The 27001-nt window shown below is 48.5% G+C and overlaps 2 protein-coding genes and 1 long non-coding RNA gene across 14 annotated transcripts; 1 reads left to right on the forward strand and 2 right to left on the reverse strand.

The window, feature by feature from the left end:
• Window positions 1-1987: 1987 nt before the first annotated feature.
• Window positions 1988-7200, reverse strand: LOC121232537. The gene is made up of 3 exons (XR_005931154.1): window positions 7107-7200; window positions 5251-5936; window positions 1988-4531 (listed from the first exon to the last, which is right to left on the reverse strand). It is a non-coding gene; the product is annotated as an uncharacterized LOC121232537 (long non-coding RNA).
• On the forward strand, window positions 7071-25586 carry HNRNPH1 (heterogeneous nuclear ribonucleoprotein H1). 12 transcript variants are annotated; one of them, XM_029998567.2, is made up of 15 exons: window positions 7071-7181; window positions 7809-7924; window positions 16200-16259; window positions 17362-17499; window positions 18358-18513; window positions 18712-18855; window positions 20423-20561; window positions 21565-21743; window positions 21965-22036; window positions 22116-22249; window positions 22422-22557; window positions 22727-22810; window positions 22944-22994; window positions 24090-24182; window positions 24796-25586. In XM_029998567.2, the coding sequence occupies exons 2-15, from the start codon at window positions 7876-7878 to the stop codon at window positions 24918-24920; spliced, it is 1560 nt and encodes a 519-aa protein (XP_029854427.1). In that variant the 5' UTR covers window positions 7071-7181; window positions 7809-7875; the 3' UTR covers window positions 24921-25586. The 12 variants fall into 12 exon arrangements, with proteins under 12 accessions (XP_029854427.1, XP_040975334.1, XP_040975333.1 ...); XM_029998570.2 differs by lacking the exon at window positions 7071-7181 and adding an exon at window positions 17047-17141 and having other exon boundaries at window positions 7623-7924; XM_041119397.1 differs by lacking the exon at window positions 7071-7181 and having other exon boundaries at window positions 7620-7924; window positions 24693-25018.
• On the reverse strand, window positions 8733-15370 carry LOC115334442 (deoxycytidine kinase 2). Its single transcript, XM_029998572.2, has 7 exons — window positions 15158-15370; window positions 14102-14217; window positions 13393-13586; window positions 12971-13118; window positions 12313-12428; window positions 10622-10721; window positions 8733-9069 (listed from the first exon to the last, which is right to left on the reverse strand). The coding sequence occupies exons 1-7, from the start codon at window positions 15255-15257 to the stop codon at window positions 9046-9048; spliced, it is 798 nt and encodes a 265-aa protein (XP_029854432.1). The 5' UTR covers window positions 15258-15370; the 3' UTR covers window positions 8733-9045.
• Window positions 25587-27001: the final 1415 nt, after the last annotated feature.

Consider the following 27001-nt stretch of genomic DNA (forward strand, 5'->3'; position numbering starts at 1 on the left):
CAGCGAGAACTTTTTTATCACAAGAAACATAGAGACTGAAGTTGTAAACAACCCTCCGTCCCCCGTAAGGCTTGCTCCCACGCAAGCAAACCCGTGACAATGAAACTGCACGGCTCTGCCCCACCGACGGAGCAACTGCCATCCTCTACAGGGATCGCCGGTGCACGCGTTCCCATTTCTGTCTTTGCAGGAACCTAGCCAGGTTCCCGTAAGGCTTTTGTACCATGTTGCAGAAGTTTGTGGCTTATTTTTAACCCGAAAACTTCAAGGGCGCCCACGTGTACTTTCCTACCCATCACGTGACGGCCCGTGCAGGATATGTGCACAGACAGGTCTGGTGTGCAGACAACGGCGGGTTTACACGTGGCCGCCAGCACCAAAATGCTGTGCCCTGGGACCGGGGAAAAAATGCAGCCATGCACCTGAGCCCAGGGAAGAGCAGCCTGGTCCCTCCAGAGCACGGCTTGGTGGGATGGATGGAGCACACCCTTGAATTTCCCCGGCAAGCAGCACTGCTGACTTTCTTTGGGGGTATGCTTGGGAGGGGAAGCTCCTGTGTGGCTGGGAGAGGAGGGTGCAGCTGGTGACCCTGGCTTTGTGGCACTGGCATGTCACCCAGGTTTCCATAGCACCAGCATCCATAACACGGGGCCAAGGGGAGGGAAAGAAGTAGGTCAGACTGGGCTAACAATACCCAGACATGTCTCTCTACAGCTCAGCCTGATCCAGGAAAGGGGGTGAAACGAAGGAGGAAGGGAGAAGGAAAAGAGAAAAAAAAGAAAAAAAAAGGAAAACACAAAGTGCCCATAGTTTGAGCAATGCATTTCTTTCCCTCAGAAGAATAAGGACTTTTTAAAGCCACCTTTGTGTATCAGTACTGAGAGACCCAGACTAGCACCCACCTCCTGCCCATCTGACAACAGACTACAAGGGAATTCAAATGCTAATTTGGAGCCAGACTTCTCAATGGGTCTTTATTTCTGCAGCAGCTCCAGGATCAGAGCTCTGGGGAACCAGCCTGCTGGAGCTGTGAGGATGCTAGTCTCCAGACCAGTACTGTGGGATGCTTTCCTTTCCCCTCTCCATTCCTCATCCTGATTTTGTTACGCCCTCGTTTTACTTGTTTACATTCAAGTGACTTCAAGGGCAAGGAAAAAGAAAGGCAGGCACACTGGAGTTGTGTAACTGAAATAACGACAGTAGTGACCCATTTTATGTGCTGAGTCTGCAGAGGCCTCGCTGTCAATATAACAGGGTTTTGGTGCTTGCCTGCGTGCACTACAGTCATTTAGAACCATGTATCCATCAATGCCAGAACTGAGAAGAACATTATAGGCAGTAAGACCCAGAACCCTCTTGACTGGCGTAATCGTACGGACACACAGATCCGTGGGGTGTGTAACAGAGCAAGATCAGAGGAAGAAGGAGTGTTTTGCTTAGGAGGAATCGGAGCATCTAGGTGCAAGAGTACAACCCTCACTGGAGGGTGTCGTGGTTTAACCCCAGCCACCAACTAAGCACCATGCAGCCGCTCACTCACTCCCCCCCACACCCCCAGTGGGATGGGGGAGAAAATCGGTAAAAGAAGTAAAACTCATGGGTTGAAATAAGAACAGTTTAATAGAACAGAAAAGAAGAAACTAATAATGATAATGATAACACTAATAAAATGACAACAGTAATAATAAAAGGATTGGAATGTACAAATGATGCGCAGTGCAATTGCTCACCACCCGCCGATCGACACTCAGCTAGTCCCCAAAGGGTGATCCCCCCCCCCCAACTCCCCCCAGTTTCTATACTAGATGGGACGTCACATGGTATGGAATACCCCGTTGGCCAGTTTGGGTCAGCTGCCCTGGCTCTGTCCTGTGCCAACTTCTTGTGCCCCTCCAGCTTTCTCGCTGGCTGGGCATGAGAAGCTGAAAAATCCTTGACTTTAGACTAAACACTACTTAGCAACAACTGAAAACATCAGCGTTATCAACATTCTTTGCATACTGAACTCAAAACATAGCACTGTACCAGCTACTAGGAAGACAATTAACTCTATCCCAGCTGAAACCAGGACAGAGAGACTGAGATGGACTGGGGTGAAGAGCGTGACTGTGGCTGACCCGTGTCATACCTGTGGTTTGAGCACACTGTGTTTGGCTTGAACGCTGAACCGTCACAGAAGAGACGCAGCCATGGGTGGAGGCACAGGGTTTTTCAGACAGGCCTCTGAGAGCAGGACCCTCGCCCACAGGCAAATACTCCCTTTACATTACCACAGGCCACAGCCCTATGCAGTAAAAACTATTCCTGGATTAGATAGTGGGGTAAAATCCAAGCAAAACCAAAGCCATCTGCCACTTTGTATGTTAGCAGGTCAAGAAAAGGGAAGCCAGGAAAATGCACACTCTAAGGTTACAATTTGCCTCACCTTCATCAGTTTTATACCTCCCAGCAATTATCACTTGTCAGAGAGCACCAAGAATTCATCTTTCCCCTGGTGAGGGCAGAGCCACAGTATATACAAAGCGGACAGGGCTTAACATGCCCTTTTGTGAATGCCCTCTTTCCAAACGAAAACTTACACATATACTGTGGTAGCTCAGGAAAGTGCATGCCCCGCTCTGGCCCCCTCCAATGCTGTGCCCGACTCTGTGTTCGGGGATTTCCAGGGTTTAAGAGCTAAAGGTAAAAGTTAGGTAGGAAGAGCAAAAGTAGCGTCAGCACTCAGGAGGACTCTCAGAGCACTTCTGGAGTGAGAGAATAGAAGAGGATCTGTGCCAACAGCATGTGCATCAGCTGCGTTGCTTTGACATTGCACTACTTGACAAGAGAAAGCTGGGTGACCCCAAACAGCTAAGGCAACATTACCTGCAAGGGGTGGAAGTCGGGAATCATCATGTCAGCAAGAACGAAACCAGTAAGCTGCTGTGGTCACTGCTCCTGAGCCTGCAGTTGGCGAGTGGCTAAAACAGGCTCCATTTCATGAACACATGTGGCTAGAATAACAAGAGCTCAGGCACCGTGTTATCTGCCCTGATACAGATACTGCAGCATGCTCTCCCAAGACTGGACTCGGTCATCCCACTGTATTTACAGATTTACAGCTCATTCTCCTTCTGGGAGGCCGTAAGGAAATGCAGACAAGGCTTGTTGCAAGGGATGCAAATGGACACTTGCCCACCTCTCTCCTGACGGGTACATGGCTGAACTGCCAAAGAGCTGTAAATGTTTTGCCTGAGTGAAGAAACCTTCTGAGAGAGCAGCCTGATGAGCTCAGTACAGCACTGCACGGCCAGATGGCTTCTGGGTCAGAGCTGACTCATGCCCACCTAGCTCAGAGTCAGGCAAAACATGCAGATACCTAAAGTATGCTGGTAGAAGACACCTCTTCTACTGCTGTCACTGCATTCACAGCAAGGTAGCTAGCCGTATCAGTATAAAGCAAAAGGTATTCTGCCAACTGCCATAATTACAATGCTGCAAAACCGAAATGGTAACAGGCCTGAGTTACACTAATGAACAGAAAAGCATCAGGTCAGACAGGTGAACTCCCAGCTGAGCCCCAAGAGGATGCGATCACTGAGGGAGCAGAACACAGGCAATTCTTCCATTCCCTTTTGACAAAGGATGGTGAGCGTAAGCTGGGGATAAGCTGGTGATATAAAGGGAAGGGTGATAGATTCAAACAGTGCAGCAGTGGCCTCAGAAAGGAGGAGGGACTTGGGTATCTGCTTTTCACTAAAGCATTGTCTACCAACCTCTCCAATTGGTTTCCAGACCGGCTTGGCTTCTTAGTGAACTACAGCTTAGGAAAGCTGGGAAACATGAGCTCTGCCCAGTCTCTGCTGCAGACCACCATTTTCAGAGTAATGAATAAAGAAAAAAAAAGTGAAAAGGAAGAAAGTAAAGGTAAAGTGTAACCAAAACGCCTCTTAAATTGCCCAAAGCAAGAGCGAGAGGGAGGCTGCATTAGCAAAGCTGTGCATTGGCAGCATTAGCACATGATGAACGTGGCCATGTTATCTAATACAGTAGAACACACATCATCCATATTTAATAGCATTTTTAGCTTGTATTTGTCACAGCATCACAGTTAGAGGCTGTTTCTAAAGCCATGGGTAGGGACAGAAAGGTTATAATTGAGTTCTAGGGCTTTTGATTGGAGGTCACACATACAGAGAAACCTACAAAGCATTGGTAGTATAAGACTTCCATGCATTCCCCGTTTTCAGACCTCAGATGATAAAGCAAGTCAGCTGCTAGCAGTATTTGCTGAGCGTTAATCAGGTTTGCAGATTAACTGTAAGATCCTGAATTATACGTGCTTATATGCAAACACAAGGAACATGCAACACACATAGCTGAGACACGAAGGATGAAGCTTATGATGGAGCCAGAAGAACAAATGGGTAACACCTAGCTAGGAAAGAGAGAAATGGAAGGCGCATACAGCAATGAGATCAGGATGGTGCATAATGAGTTCTGTCATCTTTTCTGAGCAGGTTTTTAAACTCTGATCACTGTTCTCTTCTCCCTGAAATGGCAAATGTGGACCGATAAAAGAATTATTGGTAATTGCTTTTTGCATTTGCAAAACCTACTCAGAAATCAGCACCTGCATCACTTCCAGGCACGCAAAGTGTCTCCATATGCTTAGATGCCTATAAAACCCTTGAACCAGAGCTGCGGATTTTCTCATTATTTTCTTGCCCAGGAAAGAAACTTAAGCAAGCTAACAAATAGAGATTTATGACTGGTACCGAACAGAAATGTCCTGAGCAGGTAGCAGGCTTCAAGGAAGAGCTTTACTTTGGTCCCACTTAACATCTAACATGTCTACTCAGCTTTATGCATCTCTCTGCAGGTTGGACCAGTGCTTATGCTGTCCTGGTGCGGGTCTCTGCTCCCAGCCCCGCTCGCCATGAACTGTGAGGGAATTGGGGATGTTGGACAGGGGCTGTGTGACTATCTGGCAGATCATTTCTCCAGCAGATTTCTACCCAGGAGGCCACCTCTTTGCCCATTTTCTACCAGATGGACTACAAAACCCAGCAGGCTGAGCTCGGCTTAGATTACAGCCCTCCCCAGGCTGACCTGAACGAGGTGAAATTTATCATGTGGGAATGCAAGTGGGAAAATGAGAGCAGCTCCTCTCCCCAGCAATCTGGGCGGCAGGTGGGCCTTTCCCTTTCACAGGAATGGGCCAGCGAAATTCTGAAGTAGAACAAAGCCCTTTCAGAGAAAAACAAGTACCTGACGCTGCAGCTCGGGTTGCTGACAGGCATGCTGACAGAGACACTACAGTTCAGTTGTGTCTGCTGGAGAGGAAGGTACAGGTGTCAGGCTGGCACCATAAAACAAAAAAGCCAGGTAAACTGATGATGCCAGAGTCCTAGAAGAAATCACAGAAGCAAGACCTGCAAGTTTACATGTGTAAAATACATATATAGTTGTATCCTTGCTCAAGAAACCTAACAAAATCCTGCATCAGATGTTTCCAGCAAGATTTTTATGCCCCATCTCATTCTTTGCAAGTGCTCACATACCAAGGGACTACCCCTACTTGCAAAAGCACTTACCAGGGATGGCCTCTCAGGAAAAGGGCTGCTGCTGTTAACAGTAACTCCACCGCAATTGTTAATTATTTTCATCTTTCAAAGACCGCATATATGTTGGCTAATTATAACTCTTCTGGTAACTATTTATGTCTTTCTTTGCCTCTGCTGTTCACAGCCACATTCTTCCCCTAGAAGTGGCTGTACCCAACTTCCTCTTGGATGCGTCAAGTTTCAAGGCAGGCAGGTATTCTGCCTACACTTAACAGCAATTACATATTTGCAAAAAAGTCGTATGACCTTTCTTCTAGTACTGGAAGACTATGCATGCAGCAGAACTTCTTCCCGGTGTGAACACAGGATGATTTTAATTTCCTAAGGGACCTCTAAATAGAAAACTTAAGTCAGAATGCTGTTTAACTACAATAAACGTACGATCAAGAAAATGTTGGGCAAACCAGGCTTTATTTATCACTGAAAATAAGGTAGCAAGAAATCAGCCAGTACAGCCCACTTCAAAGCCATGAAGTCACGTGGATCACGATGCATAAACAGAGAGCCCATTTTCCGTCATTATTCGAATGCAGTAATGGGGACTAAAAAGACCAATCGGCCTAATAAAATGACACATAGTAAACGTACCCCAGCGTACGATTATTAGTATACATTATAAGAAGACAAAAATGATCATTAACTGTTAGAAATGCAAAGGCTTCAACGGGGATTAGCAAGGGGATTTGCTTTACACTAACCACTGGGTCAGAAACAAAGCTGTGAATAGATGCCACACCTCCACAGTCCTAAGGTCACCGCTTATCTGTTCAATCACACTGGCTCCCTTACAGCTATTTTAATCTACAGTTGTTTTAGCTAATGATTCGTTGCAACAGTATTTTGCAGAGGGGATTGGTCCGGTTGGCTGTAGGGTGAAAGGACTGCAGGGTGCAGAGGGCGTGCGAGAGAGCGGCCATTCCCGCCACCCTGCTGGGGGATTTCCAGCCGGAGATCCAGCGAATAAACCTGCCTGCATCTAAGCCCAAACAAACAAACAAACAAACGGTCACTCTGAAAGCACGATCTGGAAAGCTCAGGGTTGGCAGATTTTCAGCTGCTGCGGTTACTATCCCCATTGTTCGCGTTTCCGCGCCAGGGCTTGCAAAAAAAAAAAAAAAACAAACCCAAATCAAACCCTCATCTGGACGGTGCGCGGGCAGCCCGGGGAAGGCCTGCCTGCCTTCCTCCCCCCACGGCCTGCCCGGCCGCCATCTCGGTGCTGGGCCTCCCGCCGGCCGCGCCTCACCCCGCCCGGCCGTGCGGCGCCCCTCGCTCCGTCCCCCGCCGCCTCCGGGGCTGGCAGACCCTGCCTGACCGCCCCCCCCCCCCCGTCCGCTCCTCCTCACGGCGGGGAGGCCTGCGGCCTAGCTCCCCTCGGGACGAACCCGACCAGGCCGCTCGGCGCCCGCCCCGGCGGGAGAGGGGGGGCCCCCCCCCTCACCGCCCCCCCTCGCCCGCCTTCTCGTTCCCCGCCGCGGCGGGAGGCGGAGCCCAGCCCACCTGACGGCGGCGGGCGCTGCTGCAGTGCGCGCGGAGCCGCCGATCGCCGCCGGAGCTCCGCGGCCGCAGCCCGCCGTGAGCGGGGGTGCTGAGGCGAGGGGCGGGGGGGGTGTGTGTGTGTGTGAGGGAAGGTGGGGGGGGGGAAAACGGGGAGGGGGAACGATCGGCGCGGCCCGGCGGGTGGGGAGGGACAAAGCCGCCGCCATGTTTTTGGGGAGAAAAACAGGCGAGGCGGACCCTCGAGCGGGGGGGTCGAACCCGGCCCGCCGGCTCGGTGCACGGGGCGTTCGTCGCCGCCCCCCCCCCCACGCCGCAGCCGTTGTGGGACCCTCCGTGGGGGTTGGGGGGGGGGGGGCCTACTCTCCTCACCCCCCGCGCCCCCCTCCTCCCCCCCGCGCGGGGCCACCGGACGTGACTGGCTAGTTTAATTTGTCGCGCTGCCATTGGCTGGCGGCCGGTGAAGGAGGAGGGGCGGGCGGTGCGTGACGTCAGGGCGCTGCGCAGCGCGGCCGTGCGGCTATTTATAGGGGCGGAGGGGCGCTGCGCAGAAGGAGCGAGCAGGCGGGTCGGGCCCGGTCAGGCCGGCGGCTTCATCGCGCCTCATCCCCGTGGGAGCAGGGAAAAAGAGACCGAAAAACCGCGATCCGCCTTCGCCGGAGCGTCCCTTCGGCGGCCGTTGAGCTTTTGTTTCCGTTTGCGCAGCGCCCGAGCGCTCCCCCTCCCGAGCTTTGTTCTTTTCCCGGCCCCTGTGGGGAAAGGCGCGGCCAAGATGGATCCTTGTCACACAGAGGAGACCGAGGGCGAGATCCCCGGCTTGGGTAAGGCCCGGTGGCGGGGCGGGGGTGGGGGGGTGGGGAGGCGGTGGCGAGGGGGAAGCGGGAAACGCGGGGGGGGGGTGTGGGGGGTGGGGCGGCCGGGCCGCGGCGGGTGGGGGAGGGGCGGCCGGTCGGTCCCGCCCGATCCGGGGCCCCGCCGCCGCCACCGAGCCCCCGCCTTGGCGCCTGCTGGCGGCGGGGGCCGCGCACCGCCCTGCCGGCGCGGCCCCGGGCGAGGGCGGCCCCGCCGGCGGTGGCCCGGCCCCGGCCGCGTGCGCCGCTCCCCTCCCCCCTTCCCCCCCCCCCCCCCCGCCGCGTGTGTCGTGGCGGCCGCGGCGCTCGGCGGGGCCTCGGGGCGGGGGGCCGCGCTCCGGGGTGGGGGGGTGGGGGATGTTTTTGGGGGGGTGGTGGGAGCAGTTTTGGGGGTTGCTGTCCCGCCTCGGCCGCCCGTGCAAGCGCCGGCGGGTCCCTCCCCGCCCGCTCCCTGCCGTGACCGTTTTTGGGGGGGGTGGGCGGGAATTCGTTTCCCCGTGGGGGGGGGGGTCGTGAACAAGAAACGCGTAAATTACAGTTTATTGCAGGTGTAACCCTTGCGACTACAGTAACGTCCATCCTTAAGTAGCATAAATCCTGTGAAAACAGCTCTTGAATAAAGCAGAAGTTGAAAGTAAAGGTTTCTGGACGCCATAACAGTCTCGTCTTAAAATGGTGAACTATGCCAGTTATTGCAAAACAACCCTGCCTCAGCGCCTGCTATCGCTATTTACTGGGTTGTTCAGCCGCTGATAACCGGTTAACTCCTCCGTTGTTAAAGCCAGTTACTAGTCAGTTTTATTTCAAAATCTTTATTAGCAGAGAATATACACAAAGTACATTATCAATGCACCCCGTATTTGTTTGCTTTAGCTATACAGAAAATTCTATCAAAAACCACAAAAGCAAAAAAAAACCCCAACCCAAAACAACTCCAAAACCCCCAAACCATAGTTTGCACTTCAATTCTTGCCTTAAAACAAGTTATCCATGTAATATATTCTGTTAAACTAAATTGTCTAAGAACACACTGATTGTTAGGTTTAACTCTTGAATTTCAGGAACTTGTCATCCAAATTAATTTTCATGTCTTAAGAAGTCAGGAAAGACTTGACCTATGAAAACAAAAAGCATACATATTTAAGGCATTAAAAGAAAAGCTAAATCATTAGGTTTTTGCCTTCCTTTCTTGGCAAACAAATGGTTTGTTACTCTGTAGTCCCCAGTGCTGTTCTACCTCTGCCTATAATTCATGACCTGAAATGCTTTTCAGTGTAGCAGATGGCTGTGAACCCAAGACTTGCAAGTTAAGTACTAGGTAGAATTGAGTAACTTAATTACTGAAAAATAGCAAGTACTTATGAAAGGTAGCTTCTGGAATGCTTTACAGTGTGTTACTTCATTAAAGAAAAATGAGATTTCCTTAATTAGGAAGAGAAGGATTGCCTGAAAACTAAGCCAAAGATCTGGTAGTGCTTGCAGCATGGTGCTGTACCCAGTACCCCAAGCTGAACGTAGAGCTGACCTCTTCCTACGCTGGGTGATGAAGGGAGCTTGGCGGAGACAATGCTGGAGGCCTTTCAGTGGGACAAGCTAAAAAAGATAGCAGCTATGAGTGTAGTCTGGTCTGTAACTTTCCAAGCTGTCAACTGCTGGTTTCCAGGAGGATATAATTTAACAACAAATACCTCCACAACTGAACATTGTGCTCCCCTCCCCAGCTTATGTAGAGCTATTTGACTGGGAGAATTAGGCTTGGCTTGAAGGAGTCATTCTTCAGTAATGATGACCCAGTCATTCTTCAAATTGATGACCCAGAATGAGATGGAGAAAACAGTTTATACAGTTTGATATGAGGGCACTTCTTTCCATATTGCAAGAACACTCTTGTTGGGGCAGTGGGGGAAAGGAAGGTTAAAGTGTCCCAGAGAGTGAAATAAGTAATGTTACAGCTCTGCTTGGAGGGTTGGGGATGAGCCCCATGTCTTTAAATATTAGGAGGTGCTGCTCCCCCCACCCACTGTGGAGCAGGGCACACAACACGTGGCTCCAGCAGAAGAATTTCTTTGGGCATTTAATTCCTAAGTCTTGCCTTTCCTTGGAATTAGCGAACACCATTTTGACTTGTGACCTATTTATTACCACCTTGTTTCCTCAAATGGCTGTTGATTCTCCCTCCCAGCTCTGCTTGGAAGTGTCACTTCATGCATTTAGAACTGCGTGCAAGGTTCAGTTATCTCTGCATTTGTCAATGTGTTGTGCTCTTGTCCAGGAAGAGCCGAGATCCCTCGAATGCGAGGGGGCATAAATAGCTCTAAGCTTACTGCAGGATTTTTAGGACATCATGGCTGACATGAATTGGACAGTATCGTTCTGTGAACTATTTAATGAACGGTATGGCAGTGCAGACTTGGCAGAGATTAGTCTGAGTAGTTCAGCTGCTGTGTACTTGCATCCCCCGCAATTGCCCCTCTTTAAAAACACCCTATGATTTTTTTTTTTGAAGGAAAGCAAAAAGCCTTCTCTGCAGCCATGTAGCTTCCTAAGTGTATGAAGGAGACTACTAGCCCCAAACAAGTACTTCATTACAAATTTCAAGAATGTAAATTGATAACTTACAGCTACTACTGCAGAAGAAAAGCAGATGAGGAAACATTTAATACTTACTTTATCAATCAGGTACTCCTGTTTAATCTTGTCATTCTTAAAATCTTCATTAACATCCAGAACCAGAATTGGAATCTCTTTAAGGTTCTCAAAATCAACTCTGTTAAGTAGAAGAACATCATGCTAGTAAAAATGGTATAAAGTACTGTGTATAAAACAATCTAGCTCTTCCAATTGCTTTCCCAAGTCATCTAAGGGTGCAGCATTACTCAGATTACCACGTGCACCTGCGATGTTAATGCTGATGGCCATGACTTAAGGACAGACTTGACTTGGGCTTTATACTTAATTGCTCTTGTATAACCCTGTCAACATTGTATCACCATAACTTTAATGTATTTCACAACTCTGGCCTTCTAATAGCTATTTTTACTGTACCAGCGTGTGTGTGTGGGGAAGATAGTTGCTGCTGCTTACCTTAATTTCCTTTACCTCATTCTTTTTGTTACAGGATCAATTATCAGGAATGTGATTTTGATAAGTGGGAATATTTTTTAAAATATTACTTGCCCTGTGTCTCCCCCACCCCCTTCTAGTTAATTGCTAATCCATTTACTAAGATGCAGTTTTAAAGCTTCCTTTCATGGGGATGACCTCTTTAACAGGTTGTAAGACTGATATTTAAAATGGCTCGGAGATAAGGAAGACCATTTTGTCTACAGGTTAGGAGCAGATGGGAGCAGTAGCTGTGCAACTGGATGTATTGTGCTCTTAAATCAGTATTTATTCTCTCTTCCTATGTGTGAAAAGCATTTCCAAAATGCAGTAAGTGTGCTGATCAAGGTTGTTAACTTGTGTTTGCAGACTTAAGTGTTCCTGTGAAAAATACAGGAAATGCTTGCTCACAAGTTTGGAATGAGTACACAATGTAAACATTCGCAAAATTCCACAATATGCAGTGCCTTCTTGTCTCCTAAGCATTTGGGTCATCCCACATGAAACTTCAGAAAGTAGATGTGACCGATAATGTACTCTTCCTGGAATTGTTATGCTTCCCAGTCAGTAGAGGATTTCAGGTCCTCTGGGAGAAAATCTGAAGTCTGCTTTCATATTTAGAGATTCCTTACGTGGGAAAGCTAGTAACAGTCAGTAAGGAAGTTGGGGGGAAGGTTTGCAGAGATTGCTTAGTTGCTGGCTGGGTTTCTTGTGTGTAACAGCGCCTGCCAAAAGCCTTTCTGATCATTGTTTATTTTGAACCTAGGATTAATATTTAAACCTTGTTGAAATACAGTCATCCTAGTTTAAAGGTAGTTGGGACCTTGCCCTCCCTTACACTGGTTCTGGAAGCTGTTTAGTAGATAATTCATGTGATCAACCACTGAACACAATCTCAACTCTATCCTATTCCTGTGTACTTCCAGTTAAAAAACTTCATATCCTTGCTGGAGTTAGAACTACATAGCTTTCTGGTTAAAGCTAATGCTTAACAAAGAAAGGCTTCAAATTAGATGAATTTCCATCTCTTGGCAATTTTTACTTCTCTGCCAAGAGATGACCTTCCCTCTGCATATAACCTAGAGTAATAACATCGGTGCCAAGAAATGTGGAGTGGGTCTAAAGATAAGTCCTTCCAACCGTGCCTGAGCGAAGCTAGACTTAAGCCTTAGTTTTATCCCTAATCAACTTTAGTGTAAGGTAGGAAAGAGCCTTGCCTGTAAGTTGAAACTTGTCTACAGAAAATGGTTTCATACCTCATAGTCCTTTCATGAAGCCAGGTTTCATGTTTATAGTGGAGGTTTTCCAAATATTCCAGCTCAATTCCTTGCTCCTCTTCTCTTCCCCTCATCTGTAGTCTTTCCATGCATTTCTGAGAAAAAAAAAAAGGTACAAGCCTGGACATTAATCATGCGTTGAAGGCTAAATCGGCTAAAGAGATCAAGTGGTCCTTAAATGAGAAGGACTAATGCTAGACATTAGTGAGCATTAATTTTAAATGTTTGGCTGAACGTGAGTTACATCTAGAATAACTTTTCTTTAAAAAAAAAAATCAAGCTTGAGCCACTTTAGCTAAATGTTAGTAGTTTATTAAAATATTATATCTTAACTTCAACTCAGAACTGTATGGGAAGGGAAGTCAAACTTTAGTTCAATTTCATCCTTGGATCCTTACTGAGAGTGGTGGATGCTAGCAACTGTAGCATTGGCTGACATCAGAATAGCAGCTCAGAAGGGAGGGTTTTTAATTTGGCCTGTGAATGAAACCTGAATTTATGATAGGCTTCCTATTATGTTGTGAGGGGGAGCTAATTCAGTGTTAAGTCACTGCAGTATTATGTCATGAATACTTAGGGTTTTGTACCCTCTTAAGCTCCTGGAAACAAAAGTTGGAGGTGAAAACTGTAAACGTACCTGAGGTGTGGTTCTTAGGTAGATCATGCCATCCAGTTCTATATCTGATTCAAACTGATTCAGAAGCCATGTGTGCCAGTCTTGATAAATAGCCCACTCTGTTTCATTAATATTTCCAGACTCAAACAGGTTGGAAGCAAATACATATCTGCAATGGAAAACAATAGTCACATGCCAGGAATGACCAAAGCAAACTCCTAAAACACTTCTCACTAGAATCGGAGTTGTGGTACTGAAAAAATAGCTGCCTGCTCTTACATCTGTAAAACTACTCTTGATACCATCCAGTTCTCACCTGTTGAATCAAGCCTGCTCATTGCAGATCCTAGTTTATTATCAAGTGTTTCCCCAGCTCCATGTCTTTGATCATAAAGACCTAGAGCTTTTAATCTGAACTCTTGTTGTACTATGAGAGTAATTACCTGTCACTGTACACAGATCTCTCAAAAAATTGCACTGGATATTCTGCTTCATGTAGCTTGGCTGAGACAGGTTTTAATTGTGCTCTTACTCGGCTCAAGCAAGCGTAAGTCTGAAATGTGTAAGCCCATCTTGTAGGTTTATCGTACAGCATTTGAAGTAGATTTCCTCCACTCTTCTGAGATGTTGAAAGTTCCTAGGGGGCAAGAGATAAAACTTAATACCAGTATATTTGCAGGATTTTATTTCTTAATCCAGAATTCTGGTATGTTGAAGAATTCATGGCCTTGTATGTTGTGGGGTTTTTGTTGGTTGGTTTTGTTTTGTGGGTTTTTTTTGGTTGTGTGTTTGTTTTTTTGTTTTTGGTTTTTTTTTTTTTTTTTAGGAAAATGTTGAGGCATAGGAATAAAGAGATTTGTTTCTCAGCTGATGGTAGTCTTTATGACAGCTTCTTTAGAATAGGTTGATTGCCGAGTTTCAGACTTTAATGTGATTCCTGTGGAGTAGGGGTGGTTACTTGGAATACACATTCAACAGTATGTTCTAAGTAGCCTCTAGAATTCTGAGTGACCAAATGGTGTGGTAGTGGGGATGACTCCAGATGCTCTAGACTCAGTATAGCTGGATTTTGGGATGGCTCCCCAGCCAACCACTGCGGTTTCTTCTGTGCCCCATCCTTCCCCCCCAGCTTCCCGCATCCAGCACACCTACCGCGTATTCATCTTCGGCTGTCTGGATGTTGCACCACTTGGCGATGGGCTCAGGGATGATCTCCCACTCATCGCTGTGTTTCTCTAGTAGCCTGACAAATGTTGACTTCCCTGCAGCTGGGGAAGATGCGAACAGGGTGTGGATTAGACTGGTCTTACCGGCGAAGGTAGAGCGGCAGTTGTGAGGTTTCTTAAGAGGCTGTAGGCAGCGTGGCTGCCGTGTTTGAGGTGCGGAGCTGCGCGGGACCCCGGGCAGGCCTTTGGGATGCTGCGGAAGGGCCTGCGGGGCCGCCTGCACGGTGTTAAGCGCCCCTTCCGAGAACACGGCTCTAATCTCCAGCGCCAGAAGGCCGTGCCTAGGCCGGGCAGCCGATAAGGAGCCGGCCGAGCCTGCCGCCTCCATTTTAGGAGCAGGCTCAGCCGGGGGGGGGGGGGGCGGGCCTTAGTGCGCGCCATTGTTCGGCAGCCGGCGGAGCGGAGGGAGGCTGCCGCGCCTGCGCGGCGCTGGGCCGAGGCGGTGGGGGAAATGCCGCTGCGCATGCGCAGCGCGGGCGGTGAGCTGGCGCCGGCGGGCTGGAGCGCCGCGTAGGGGCCGGGTGCGCGGGAGGCGGCCGCGGGCATGGCCCTCGGTGATAAAAGGCTCGGTCCTGGAGCAAGAACGTCCCCGGGGCGGGAGCGGGCAGGCGAAGGGGGTCTCTCCTGAGCCCGGGAGGGACGGGACGGTTATTCTCCTCAAGCCCACCTCCGCGGCGGTTAGTCGCCAACGAGAACGGTGTAGCGCATGCCCGGCCCGGGCACGGCGGCGGGGTTCCCCTCCTCCGGGCCGTGGCGGCAATTTCTGAGTGTCGCCGGCGGCGGATGAGCGCCGGCCGCGCTTCTCCCTCAGCAAGATATCCCCCCCCCCCCCCCCCCGCGCCCGCCCGCCCGTGGAGGTGGGTGGGAGAGGCCCCTCCGCCGCCCATCTGTGCCACCACCTCAGGGCGCTCCCCTCCCCCGGTCCCAACCGCCGCGGGACCCAACCCCCGACTTCCCCCCCCCCCGCCGCCGCCGAGCTCACCGATGTTCCCCTCGATGGAAATCTTCCTGAGGCGTTTCTGGAAGCTGGAGTCGAGGGAGCCGGCGGGGCTGCGGCAGTGCCGCTTGGCGGGGGTGGACATGGCGGCGCAGAGCGGGAGCACTCGGGGCTCCCGGCTGCTCCAGCCCACTTTAAGTCTCCCGCCAGCCGGTGGGCGGGATGGCCGCCTCCTCCCCGGGAAGAGGCGGAGGCGATGCCCCCTCCCCCGCCGCGGCGGGCCGCTCCTGCCGCTGCCGAGCTGCTGCCGCTCGTCGGGGTGTTACAAAATGGGTGTTTGGCGAGCGAAATGGAGCAGAGCTGCCGCGTTCAGGAAGTTACCGTAAAGTGGTTCCACATGCTGCTTCGATTTGCATTAACTTACACGGGTTCTCCGTGTTGTTGTTTGATTTACAGGCATAAACTTGAAAGTGTTCTTCTTTCTTCTCTTTTTTTTTTTTTTTTTTTTTTTTTCTTTTTCAAAAAGCCTCTAGCTTTGGGGGGAGGTAGTCATTAGTGGCCCGGACTGGTATCTGTTAAACTAAACACTTTACATGCAGGATGAGGCCGTGTGGACTTGCAGGCAGGTGCTGGCACGGCTCAGCCAAGGGCTGTAGTTTAGTGCGGGCATTGACTGGAGAGGAAACACGCCAGGGTGAAGGGTTAGGCGCTGCTCTGAGCGGCTTTGCTTCTCAGCACCAAAATTCCCATGTTGGTGCGGGCAGGCCTGGGGCTGAACTCCTGGCGTGGGTTCCTTATCACCTGCCTGGGCCTAAGTTGAAATGTGAACAGCTTGTTCCTTCCAGGGTAGAGAAAAAAAAGGGGATGGAGGATTCTTGGGTAATAGCTTTTATGGGCGCAACTATCTGGGGTTGTGCGACCGTAGTTCCTGCTGTAACTTCTGTTGCCTCTGCAATAATGAGATTCAGGGTGAAATCTAGCTAGGTCTGGTGTGTTTGGAGGAGATGGGAGGGAGTTATATTTTCCTTTCTTTTATGATAATTGTGACCCATGTCTCTTCTTTCCCCATCTCCTCCAAACACACCAGGCTTCAGTGACCGAAGCGAGCAGATTGTTTCACGTGGGGTAGCGTCAGCATTTGAAGCTGGTAAGTGCTAGTTCCCACACACCTCTTTGTTCAGCCAGACTCCTCGCTCTCCCTGCAAGGCGTGCCGTGCTGGTGCGGGGCGGGGGGGGGGGGGGGGCGGCGGCGGCGGAGAGTGTCGGTAACGGGGACCGGCCCCCCCCCCCCCCCCCCCCTGCCGCGCACACCCGCGGCCCCGGGGGGGGGACGGGGGGAAAGCAGCGTGCGGCCTCCGGGGCATGCGCAGTCTGGAGAGCGGCGCTGAGAGGCGCATGCGCGCAGGCCCGACCCGCGCTTTGCGCGGGAGTCCGCGCCGTGGCTTTGTTTGGGGGAGTGGGGGGGGGGGGGGGGGTAGGCAGGCGACGCATGCGCACAAACTACCGGGGGCGGTGGGTGGTGGTAGAAGACCGTAGAGTAGCGAGGACGCATGCGCAACCTGGCGGGAGCGGCGCGGGGAGCGTTTGCGTAGCGGGTGTGTGTCCCGGGGCGGCGGAGCGCAGTGGTACTAGAGAGCATGCGCAGGTGGGTCCTGCGGGGGCGGGGCAGGAGCCCTCCGGGTGTTGCTGCGCATGCGCCCCCGCGCCTTACTCTCAGCCAGGCCGCGGCGCCGGCAGCCCGCGCCCCTCGGCCGCCGCCGCTCCTCTCCTGCCGGCCGCGGATCGCTGTGCGCGTCGGCGGGGACTGCCGAGTCGTCGGGCTCACCAGGGCGGTGTCTGGGGCCGGGGCGCTTTGTGCGGCGGCGGCGGCGGCAGGCCCGGCCCAGCGGAAGCGGGAGTACCCGCCGCCATTTCCTAGCGCGCTCTCGCCACAGGCTCGCCCGCTCGCTGCCGCCTGACTGGGACTAGGCGCTCTCCGGACAGCGGATCAGGCTCGGAGCCCTAGAACCACCGCGGAGCCCCACCATGTGTGCGTGCGGGGATGGGGGCTGGGCGCGGGCCGGGGGGGGCGGGCCAGGCGTGCGCCGGGCGGGAGCGGCTCTGTGTGTGTGAGGCGGGCAGCGGTCCGAGGTAGAGGAGGCTCGGGGGCGGGCGGGCACAGGCCAAGGGGGCCGCCGGGCGCTCTGAGGGGGTGCGGGTGGCGGCCGTGCTGTGCGGCGTCTCAAAGGGCCCGTTTTGGTCTTCTCCAGCAACCACGGAAACGGAGACGGAGCCGAGCCTCACCCCCAATGTGATGCTCAACACGGAGAGCAGCGAGGGATATGTGGTGAAAGTCAGGGGGCTGCCCTGGTCCTGCTCCACCGAGGAGGTGCAGAGGTTTTTCTCCGGTAAGTGGAACTGGGGGGGAGGCCGGGCTCTGTTGTCAATTCTGGGTTTCTCCAGGCGACGCTGTGGCAGTGGGAGTGCTGCAGTGAGCAGTTCCAGAGCACATTCAGGGCACTTCAGTAGCTAGTGAAGTTTGGAGTGCAACAAGTGCCTCAGCTAGGACCTGGAAAGCTGCGCTTTTGCTAGCGGGAACTAGATGCAAAGGAGCTTAGTCTGCAAGTTGCTGGGGTAGCCACAACTTGAGCACTTGAGCCACTTAGCTTCTTGAGCAGCCAGAAGAGAGAAGCTTCCATTTTAAAGAAAACTTCAAAATTCTTGCTTCAGGTTGGACTAAATCAGTTTAGTTCTCGGTGTTGTCCCAATAGGCTCCCTTGTGTTAAGTGTTTAGTGTGTTGTGTCCTTCCCCCAAATTATTGGCATCCTGCAGTAATAAATAGTGGTGATAAATACATGCTTTCTTCAGTGACTGGAGATTTTAAAGCTGCTTGAGGAGTTTGGCGTATTGGACTTGATTCTGATTTAGTTCATTACACTTCTACTGATTTCACTTCATGCTGTTGAGAAAGTCTAAGTCATTTACGATCCAAAGCAGATAGCACGTTCAACTTGAGGCATCAAAGCCTTGAAAACAGATAGCTAATTTGCATTTATCCTTACGGACTTGATGAGAAGGGTAGCTTGATTTTAGTTAGTCCCTTAGTTTATTGGTCACTGTAAAAATTAGAACAAGAATACTGCCGGTTTTGTCGTCTTGGTGTAACTTGATGGTTGTTTTTTCCTTTTAGAATATCTGAAACTTCTAAAGTCACAATGTTCCTGTAATAATTAAACTAATTCTCGCCTTCCTGTTTCATTTTCAGATTGCAAAATTCTAAACGGGGCTTTGGGTATCCGTTTCATCTACACCAGGGAGGGCAGACCAAGTGGAGAAGCATTTGCTGAACTTGAATCAGAGGAGGATGTGAAATTGGCACTGAAAAAAGACAGAGAAACAATGGGACACAGATACGTTGAAGGTTTGACTCACTTGGTCTAGTAACTGACTAAATGTGTTTGTGCTTGATCAGGTTTTGGTTAATTGCTTTTCTATCTCTTTAATATGCATGTGAAAGGACAAATGGACTTGTATATCATAAGTTGACTAGTTTCAAGGCAAATGACTTTTAAAACTGTTGCGTATTCCAGAATGCATTAATTCTAAGTGCCTTTTACAGTTTTCAAGTCAAACAACGTTGAAATGGATTGGGTTCTGAAGCATACTGGTCCCAACAGCCCTGATACGGCTAATGATGGTTTTGTTCGTCTTAGAGGACTCCCATTTGGCTGTAGTAAAGAAGAAATTGTACAGTTTTTTTCAGGTATGTTGGATAAAAGTAGTAGCTATAGCACTATTGGTCTATGCTAAAAAAAAAAAAAAAAAAACCAAACCAAAAAAAACCAAAAAAACCCACCCAAAACCAAAAAACCCCCACCACGGATTGCCCAGTAGTACTTGCAACAGTATGCTAATGGGTATTAAAAGTAAATAAGAAATTCTTTATTAGTTATCTGGGCTTGAGGGATCAATTCCTAAAGTACTCGTTTATTTAATAATTGAGGGAACTCCAAAAAGCTGCTATAATTTATACTTAGCAGGACATACTGTTATCCATACATAAGTAAGGATAGCAGAAAACATGTGTCTTGCTTTCTAAATGAGAAGTGAACAATGCAGGTGGGAGGATATTTCCACCCGCAGTCTTAGCTGGTTCATGCTATTTAGTGAAGGATGTAGAATACCCTTACTGCTGGGCTCAGTACAAGGAGCAGGATCTGAGGAGGGACACGCATTGTGCCCACGACTATAAATGTAGATTTAGTATTGAATAAGGTTCCGAAAAAAACAACCTGCTGAACTCCACCCAAGTAGAGATTTCCCCCCTCCACTTCCTAGGGGGCGGGGAAAAAAAATCCCTTGAAGTTGTCTAGCTTAAAGTTTTTATGGTTGAAGAGATAATGTCTTGAATTGACTCATTCTCACTTTTTTGCAGCTGTTGTATGTTTTAGGAACTGGAATACTATTATAAGTGCCTAAGAATGAAATCTGTTGACCTATCTAGGACTTAACTTGTTAGTGTTTTCAGTGTAGTAGATTTCTAAATGTGAGTGTTTAAAAATAGCTGGAATGTTTTGCTATAACAAGATACAATTGAGCTTACTGTTTTGCTTTAAAATACAGTAGAAATACTATCAATTTTACAATTTCAGAACTTGATTTTTGTTTTCTGAATCAGTAATATATTGTGAACAAGAGCAATTCCTAAGCATGTGCATTTTAAGTTGTTTCTTACATGGTTAAGTGATTCAAGCTTTAAAAACTGTTAATGTGCTTAATATACAAAATGTGCCTCTTCTGTTCAGAAACTAATACTTTTGAAATTACTTCATGATTTTTTTCTTAACTAAGCACTCCTAAAGATAAAAAAATTAATGCTGAAACTTGATGTTTGCGTAAGACTGACTATTTTACCTGAGTGACTTCTAGTAGAAATACTTGTTATATATAAAGCTGTTTAACTTGCTGTGTTTGAATTTAAGTTATATTAAAAAGTTCATCGTAAATACTTTCACAGAATTGAAGAGGTTTGTAATAATATGTGAACTTCTTAATGCACCCTGCATTAGATGCCTTATCTGAGGAGTTGTCCCTGACACTCAGAATGTTTCTGTGCTCTGCAGGGTGGGTTAAGAACATAAACTGAATGGTATGTGATCGTGGATCTCTCTTTGTTGACATGCTTTTTCTTCTAGTGTTCTAGAATCAACATACCATTCACTTACAAGTGTTAAAATTCTGGTGTTTTTAAAGCTATAAGAAAAACTCATGACTGGGCTTGTGATGTTAATATTGCCCCCCTACTGGGGTTATTTGTCCTTGGGTTGAAGGGTTGGAAATCGTGCCAAATGGGATAACATTGCCGGTGGACTTCCAGGGGAGGAGTACGGGGGAGGCCTTCGTGCAGTTTGCTTCACAGGAAATAGCTGAAAAGGCTCTAAAGAAACACAAGGAAAGAATAGGGCACAGGTGGGGATGGATGGTTGGTTGGCTATGTCACTTTTCTTATGGTAAACAATTAAATCCATATTCTCTCTTCTGAAAGTGTTAACATCCAAATAGAAATAGTATTTTGGTCTCTAACTCGGTGATAAGTAAAGGTATTGCTAATGTGCGTATGGCACAGACTGTTTGGATCTACCCAAAATGAAAGATAAAAATTGGGCTAAGTCTAAGTGTGCTTTGGAAACTGGGTAATAACAGAGGACTGCAAAACTGATAGCTTGAAAGCAACAAAGTTGAGAGACTATGGCTTTAACTTCTCAAATAGCACCAATTATGCCTTTAGCTCTAAAGACATGCACAGTACTTTTACTACCATAAGAAAATGTGATACTTTCTAAACTTGTTTTATAAGTTGAAATGTAACAAATTTTCTTACTGTATTAATCTTCAATGTAATAAGCATAGCTTTCAAGAAATTGTCACAAAGGGTTTTTATTCTATTTTACTTGTGACTATTTTTCATTGAAGCATGCACTTTTTGCCTACGCTGAATCACTGAAGCATAGGCTGGGTTCACTAGCACATGCAGAGCTTTTTGTAGCATCCTGATGGGTTAAAATCTTGGTGGAGACTGGGTTTTTAACCCTCTGTTTACATTGCCACATGAGCAAAACAGTGCTGAGTTGAGTGGACGTCAGTCCCTCCTGTGTTTTTTGACTAACACTTTTTAAATTGGGGGGAGGAGGGTGGGGAATCAATATTGCTCCCCCACCCTTAAGGTTGGGATACTGTGAAGTATGAGGAGCATGGAAACCCTTCAGTAATTGTAATTTCTTGAAAAAACACTGATTTGAAAGTAATGTAGTACTTACAATAGTATGTCATTGCCTACATAATGTAAAGAAACCTGGCTTAAAATACATTGCCAGTTTCAAGGCTATGACTAAATGGCTTGTTTTAATGTAAAGTTGTGAGGTATTCGTGGAAGGAATTGAAGACTGACTTCTCTCTGTGGAAACACTTCTAGGTACATTGAGATCTTCAAGAGTAGTCGAGCGGAAGTGCGCACTCACTACGACCCTCCACGCAAGCTGTTGGCAATGCAGAGACCCGGTCCTTACGACAGACCTGGTCTTACGCGGGGATATAACAGTCTTGGTAGAGGAAGTAGCTTGGAAAGAATGAGGCGTGGAGCCTATGGAGGAGGTAAGTATACGAAGTCCAAGAGGGAGCTGCTCATCTGAGAAGCAGCAACACTTGGACCGGGTAGTGTCTTCCCTGCTTTGTAACTACTGGTTTGTATATGTCCTTGGTTTTAATTCTTCTAGAAGAAATGGAACTTTATAATCCTAGTTGTCTGCAGTGTGTTCATGTATATTTGGATCTTTCTGTAGTTGAAATGAACATGTTGTCCAATCTATTTATAGGTTATGGAGGTTATGATGACTACAATGGGTATAATGATGGCTATGGTTTTGGTTCTGATAGATTTGGAAGAGGTAAGATCTCTCTAATAGGAATAGTAACTAAACTTTCAATACATCTCAAAAGAAACTAAAATACATCTGAAAGACCTAGAATGGACTCTTTTCTCTGCAGGAATGTCGGACCACAGATACGGCGACGGGGGATCCACCTTCCAGAGCACGACTGGCCACTGCGTCCACATGAGAGGTCTGCCTTACAGAGCTACGGAGAACGACATCTATAACGTGAGTTCCAAATCTGCTGCTCTCTTAAATGCATGGCTTTACGGTTCTGTGATCGTGTTGGACCTGTCAACTGTGCTGCAGTTAATGAGTGTTCCTTTAGAGAAAACGGCTTGCTGTAAAACTCAGCTGTTGCATTGGTGCGTTTTAATCTGTGTGACTGTTTTGTATGTAGTTCTTCTCACCTCTGAACCCTGTAAGAGTACACATCGAAATTGGACCAGATGGCAGAGTAACCGGAGAGGCAGACGTTGAATTCGCTACTCATGAGGATGCAGTGGCCGCTATGTCCAAAGACAAAGCAAATATGCGTAAGTACGACTGTTCTGAACATGTGGCTTTAGGGAAGATACAGCACAGCGGTGTAGCACATCTGCTGTAGCTGGAATGCCAAAGGTTTTATTGCAGCCTTACTTGCAGTGAGACAAACTGTGTGGGTTTGGTGTGAAATGCTCTCATGGCAAAACTTTCTTCTTCCAGAACACAGATATGTAGAACTCTTCTTGAATTCTACAGCAGGAGGAAGTGGTGGTGCCTATGGCAGTCAAATGATGGGAGCAATGGGTATGTGTAGCAGTCTAACTGCACTTTAAACAAGCACTTGATGTTTAATGAAGCTGGCTGATTTTATGCAGCTCCTGCTTATTCTATGCCTGGCATAAAAACTGAAATTCAACATTCTGTCTTAATCACACAGTTAAGGAGTCGGAAGGGGTAGTCCAAGATTGGAACACTAGCACATTGCCAGGTATATAAACCTTTTGGGAATACATTTGAACAACTAATAGGTTGAATAAACTGTGGTGCTGAATGTGGTGTGCATGGTGGGATGAGTGGCTCCTGGGAGCATGGTGGTGAAGTGGGAGATGCTTGTCCTTTTATTCTCCTTCCCCCTCCCTTTTTTTGGAGACCAGAACATAGTCTGGTGAGGGAGGATGTATCTGTGGCACATGACCTGTCATTTAAGCCTGGTCTTGGTGGTGAGGGAAAATCTATTTGGAATTTGGAGAAGCTGTCTGAATTGCTCTAACAAACTCCAAAATTGTTTGAAGTGCATGTTGCAACACAAGTCTAAATGACTGCCGCTGTTGTGTTGATAAAGCAGATACCCTTCTTGATACCTGACTTGTCTGGTTTCTTAGAGATTGAGGTGGTGGTTGGTTTTGGGGGCTTGCTTTCTTGAGGGTGGGAGGGTGGGGGTGTTTGTGTAGATATACTGCTGCTTTTTTAGTATTTTGATTACAAAATGTTTGAAGTGTAATGCTGATACTTCAGCTAAGTTTTGTGGGAGGATAGGCAAGTGATGAGGTGGAGAGCAGTAGTTAGTGAGCTGAAGTGGTGAGCCATAGTGCTGCTGCGATGCACAGGCAGTCTGGAACAGGAGCAGGTTTCTGTCAGGACCGAGTACAAACGAGTGACTGCATTTAATGAGTCGGCACGCTTCCTGAAGGGCTGGGTACTGTCGTGGGCAGCAGTCCTGTGTGAGGTCACTTAAAGCCCAGTTTAAGTCTCTTGGGGTGTGTTATTATATACAACAGCAGATTGATCCTGCTACATATAGCCCTAGAAACGGCAAAAGTAAACTCTTACAGCAAGTGCTTGAAAGTCACAAGCACTTGCTGTAGTTCTCAAAGTTCTTGTTGCCTGCCGCTTGATTGTAGGAATGTCTTTAGAAACCTGATCACTTCCTTTGAGCTTGTTGCCTTATGTACTTAGTAAGAAAGTTACCCAGGTGAGAGAGGGGGCTAGTGCAAGAGTACAGGGGCTGTTAGTTAGGGGCTTTGTTGATAAGGAGCAGACTGTGACAGGCGAGCTTTTAACGTTTTTATCTTTAACTTGAAAGGAAGCCAATCCAGTTATGGTGGTCCAGCTAACCAGCAGCTGAGTGGGGGTTATGGAGGAGGATATGGTGGTCAGAGCAGCATGAGTGGCTATGGTAAGAGCATTTCTTCACTGGTTTTAGGTGGGCTGGGTGCAGCTGGCTTAGCATGTCTGAAGGTGCTGTCCCCTGGTGTGGAGGGGTCATGCTACAGACGGGGCAGCACAAGCCCTGACAGTTGAAGACTTGGCTGCTGTGAATTTTAGAACTAACGGGAGAACTGGAGGGGAATAAATTCAAAGCAGGAACTTGGAGCTGGGTGGGGGGAATGCGGGAAATTATTCTGAAAGGGGTGGGAAATGCCAGCCTCCAGACTTCCATTACTCTGATCGCTTTCTTCTTGGTACGGAAGCTGGAGACCAGCCTGGTTTAAAAACAGTACAGACCGAGTACAAACAGGGGGGAGGGTGCATGGGAGGCTGGGTCCTCCCCGCTTCCACGGAAGGGTGATGGAAAATGCTGAATTGAAAAGGGGGGCAAGGTGGAGCTGGCTCTTTCATTGAACAACTGATAAACTTAATTTTGGGTATGGAGCTGTACACTGACACTCTGCAGTATTGGGCACAGTAGGCGGTATTTACGAGGTGGCCCAGCAAGGACAGGCGTTGGGGGAAGGATGCTTCGAATCGGCCTGAACCAGCTGTGAACCTGCTGTCGGTTTTCCCCTCAGACCCCGGGAGCCAGGGCGCCATGAACAGCAGTTACTACAGCAGCGGGAACCGCGCGTCCATGGGAGTGAACGGCATGGGCGGCATGTCGAACATGTCCAACATGAGTGGTGGCTGGGGAATGTAACCCATCGCTGACTTTTGGTCACATCTTTTTTTAAAAAACAAAAAAACAAAAAACTAAGTTTAACAGTTTTGCAATACAAGCTTGTGATTTATGCTTTACTGTAAGTGAATTCAGGATTGTTATTTTAAAACCTTTCGGGTTCAGTATTTTTGAACATACAGAAATGAACATTCATCTAGGATGTAATAACCAAGTTGAGTAAAGACTATAACTGTTAAACAATTTTGAGCGTTTCTCAAGTTAGTTTTGTTGTAGGAGTGTATTTAAGCAGTAAGCGTATTTAGGTTAAAGCTGTTTGAATTACGTTAAATGTTGCTCTTATACCATATTACATCCAACACTGTTTTGAATACATGTTGAGAGAGACATGCTTTTTTGTAAAGAAACAATATAGGAGCTGTGTCTGAAATTCAAAGTGAACATTTGGCATGTTAGTTCTAGTTTATTTCTTTTAATATCCTGTAAGGCACGTTAAAGCTTTTTTTTTTTTTAAGTTAATGGGGGAAACATGTTGAGACGCAATACGGCTACTTTAGGATTTTGGTCTTGGTGTTCGTATAAAATTCTGAGGCCTTGATTTAATCTTTCATTGTATTGTGATTTCCTTTTTAGGTGTATTGCGCTAAGTGAAACTTGTTAAATAAATCTTCCTTTTAAAAACTGGAACTCATTCCTTCTTGCCCTCCAGCTTCTGTGGTGTAGCTATACCTGCAGCATTATTGTTCCTACCTCGGTGACCCTAGTGCTCTTAACATGCATCTGCCGTGAGCATTGTGACTGCTCCCAAGGGCGGTTCTCACCTGAAAGCTGTGCCCTTGCGGGGTGTTAGAGTGACAGCTCTTTCTCACCCCAGTGGGGTTGGTGAAGAAAACCAGCACCTGCTGCTGCGGGGGCCCACTGGGGGGGGTTGGTTCTGACTGCCCCAAGGCTGGGATGTGACCGAGGCTCTGTGGAGCTGCAGAGGGGGGCTGAGGTAATTCTGTACTTCCTTGTAGGCGTCTCTTCTGTGGAGCAAAAGTGCTCTGTGCTTAGTGCAACTGTGTTTCAATAAATTCAACTCGGGCAAGGCTGTGGTTAAAGATGTGGTTTTATAAGCAGCTTAGTTACAGCTTCTCAATGCTGGAACTTCTCCTGAAATAGTATGGAATCTGCTTCCATGCATTTGCCATAGTAAATTTGCCCTTTCTAATTAACACTAATTGCACTTTCTAACCCCTTTGTGAAGGGGTAGAAAGAAATCTGAGGTCCTTTTTCTACAGTGTAGAGAACCCCCTTGCCCTCTCTAGCAGTGGAGCGATAAGGGTTAAAGGCCTGAGCACTTCCTACTGCAGCCAAGGTGCTCCTACCTGCTTCATCAACTGGCTGCTGACTGCAGCATAAACCAGGGAGGGAGCAGGGTTGGTGCCAGAGCCCAGCTCACCAGACCTGTGGCCCTGCTGAGCTTCCAGCAGCACTGGGGGGAATGGAACAGGCAAGGGGCAGAGTGTGGATCTGGCCGGGTTTGTATGGTTCCAAGTGAAACCTTCGATGGAAACAGCCTGTACGCAATGGCGTGCTCATTTAGCAAAGAGCTGTTCTGCATCACACAGTGCTCTGTGAGCAGCGCAGGCGCAGCTGGGGACAGTGCTGCTTTCACCACTGTTAGCACTGGTGTTATTTGGCAGCTCCCTACCCTGACATGCAGTGGAGCTGGTGCTCCATCCACCCTGTGTATCGCAGCCTGAGCTGCTGAACCAGCCTGCCTCGGCCCTAAGCGCAGCCTTGCTCAGCCTTGAGAAAAGGGCTTCGTTCGTGGGAGACAGGCAGAAGTCGGCAGTACCCTTGCCGGTTGAGGCAGCACCTGAGCAGCAGCCCTACTGCATGCTGGGGCTGGGCCCAGCAGCTGGAGTCCCTGCCCTTCTCCTGGGGAAGTATGGAAGCAGTTACACCTGCAGAAGAGCGTTGGCTTCCTCAGGAGCGGTCCCTGAGCACGCACGTGTTGGTCAGTTACTCTCGCTGCATTTTGGTAGCACTAGCTTAAGCCCTCAACATGCACAGCAGTGCACGAACATTCTATTCCAGGATCTGTGACTGACAGCTGT

The sequence above is a fragment of the Aquila chrysaetos genome, chromosome 22 (genome assembly GCF_900496995.4).
Source record: "Aquila chrysaetos chrysaetos chromosome 22, bAquChr1.4, whole genome shotgun sequence".
In the NCBI taxonomy this organism is placed as follows: Eukaryota; Metazoa; Chordata; class Aves; order Accipitriformes; family Accipitridae; genus Aquila; species Aquila chrysaetos.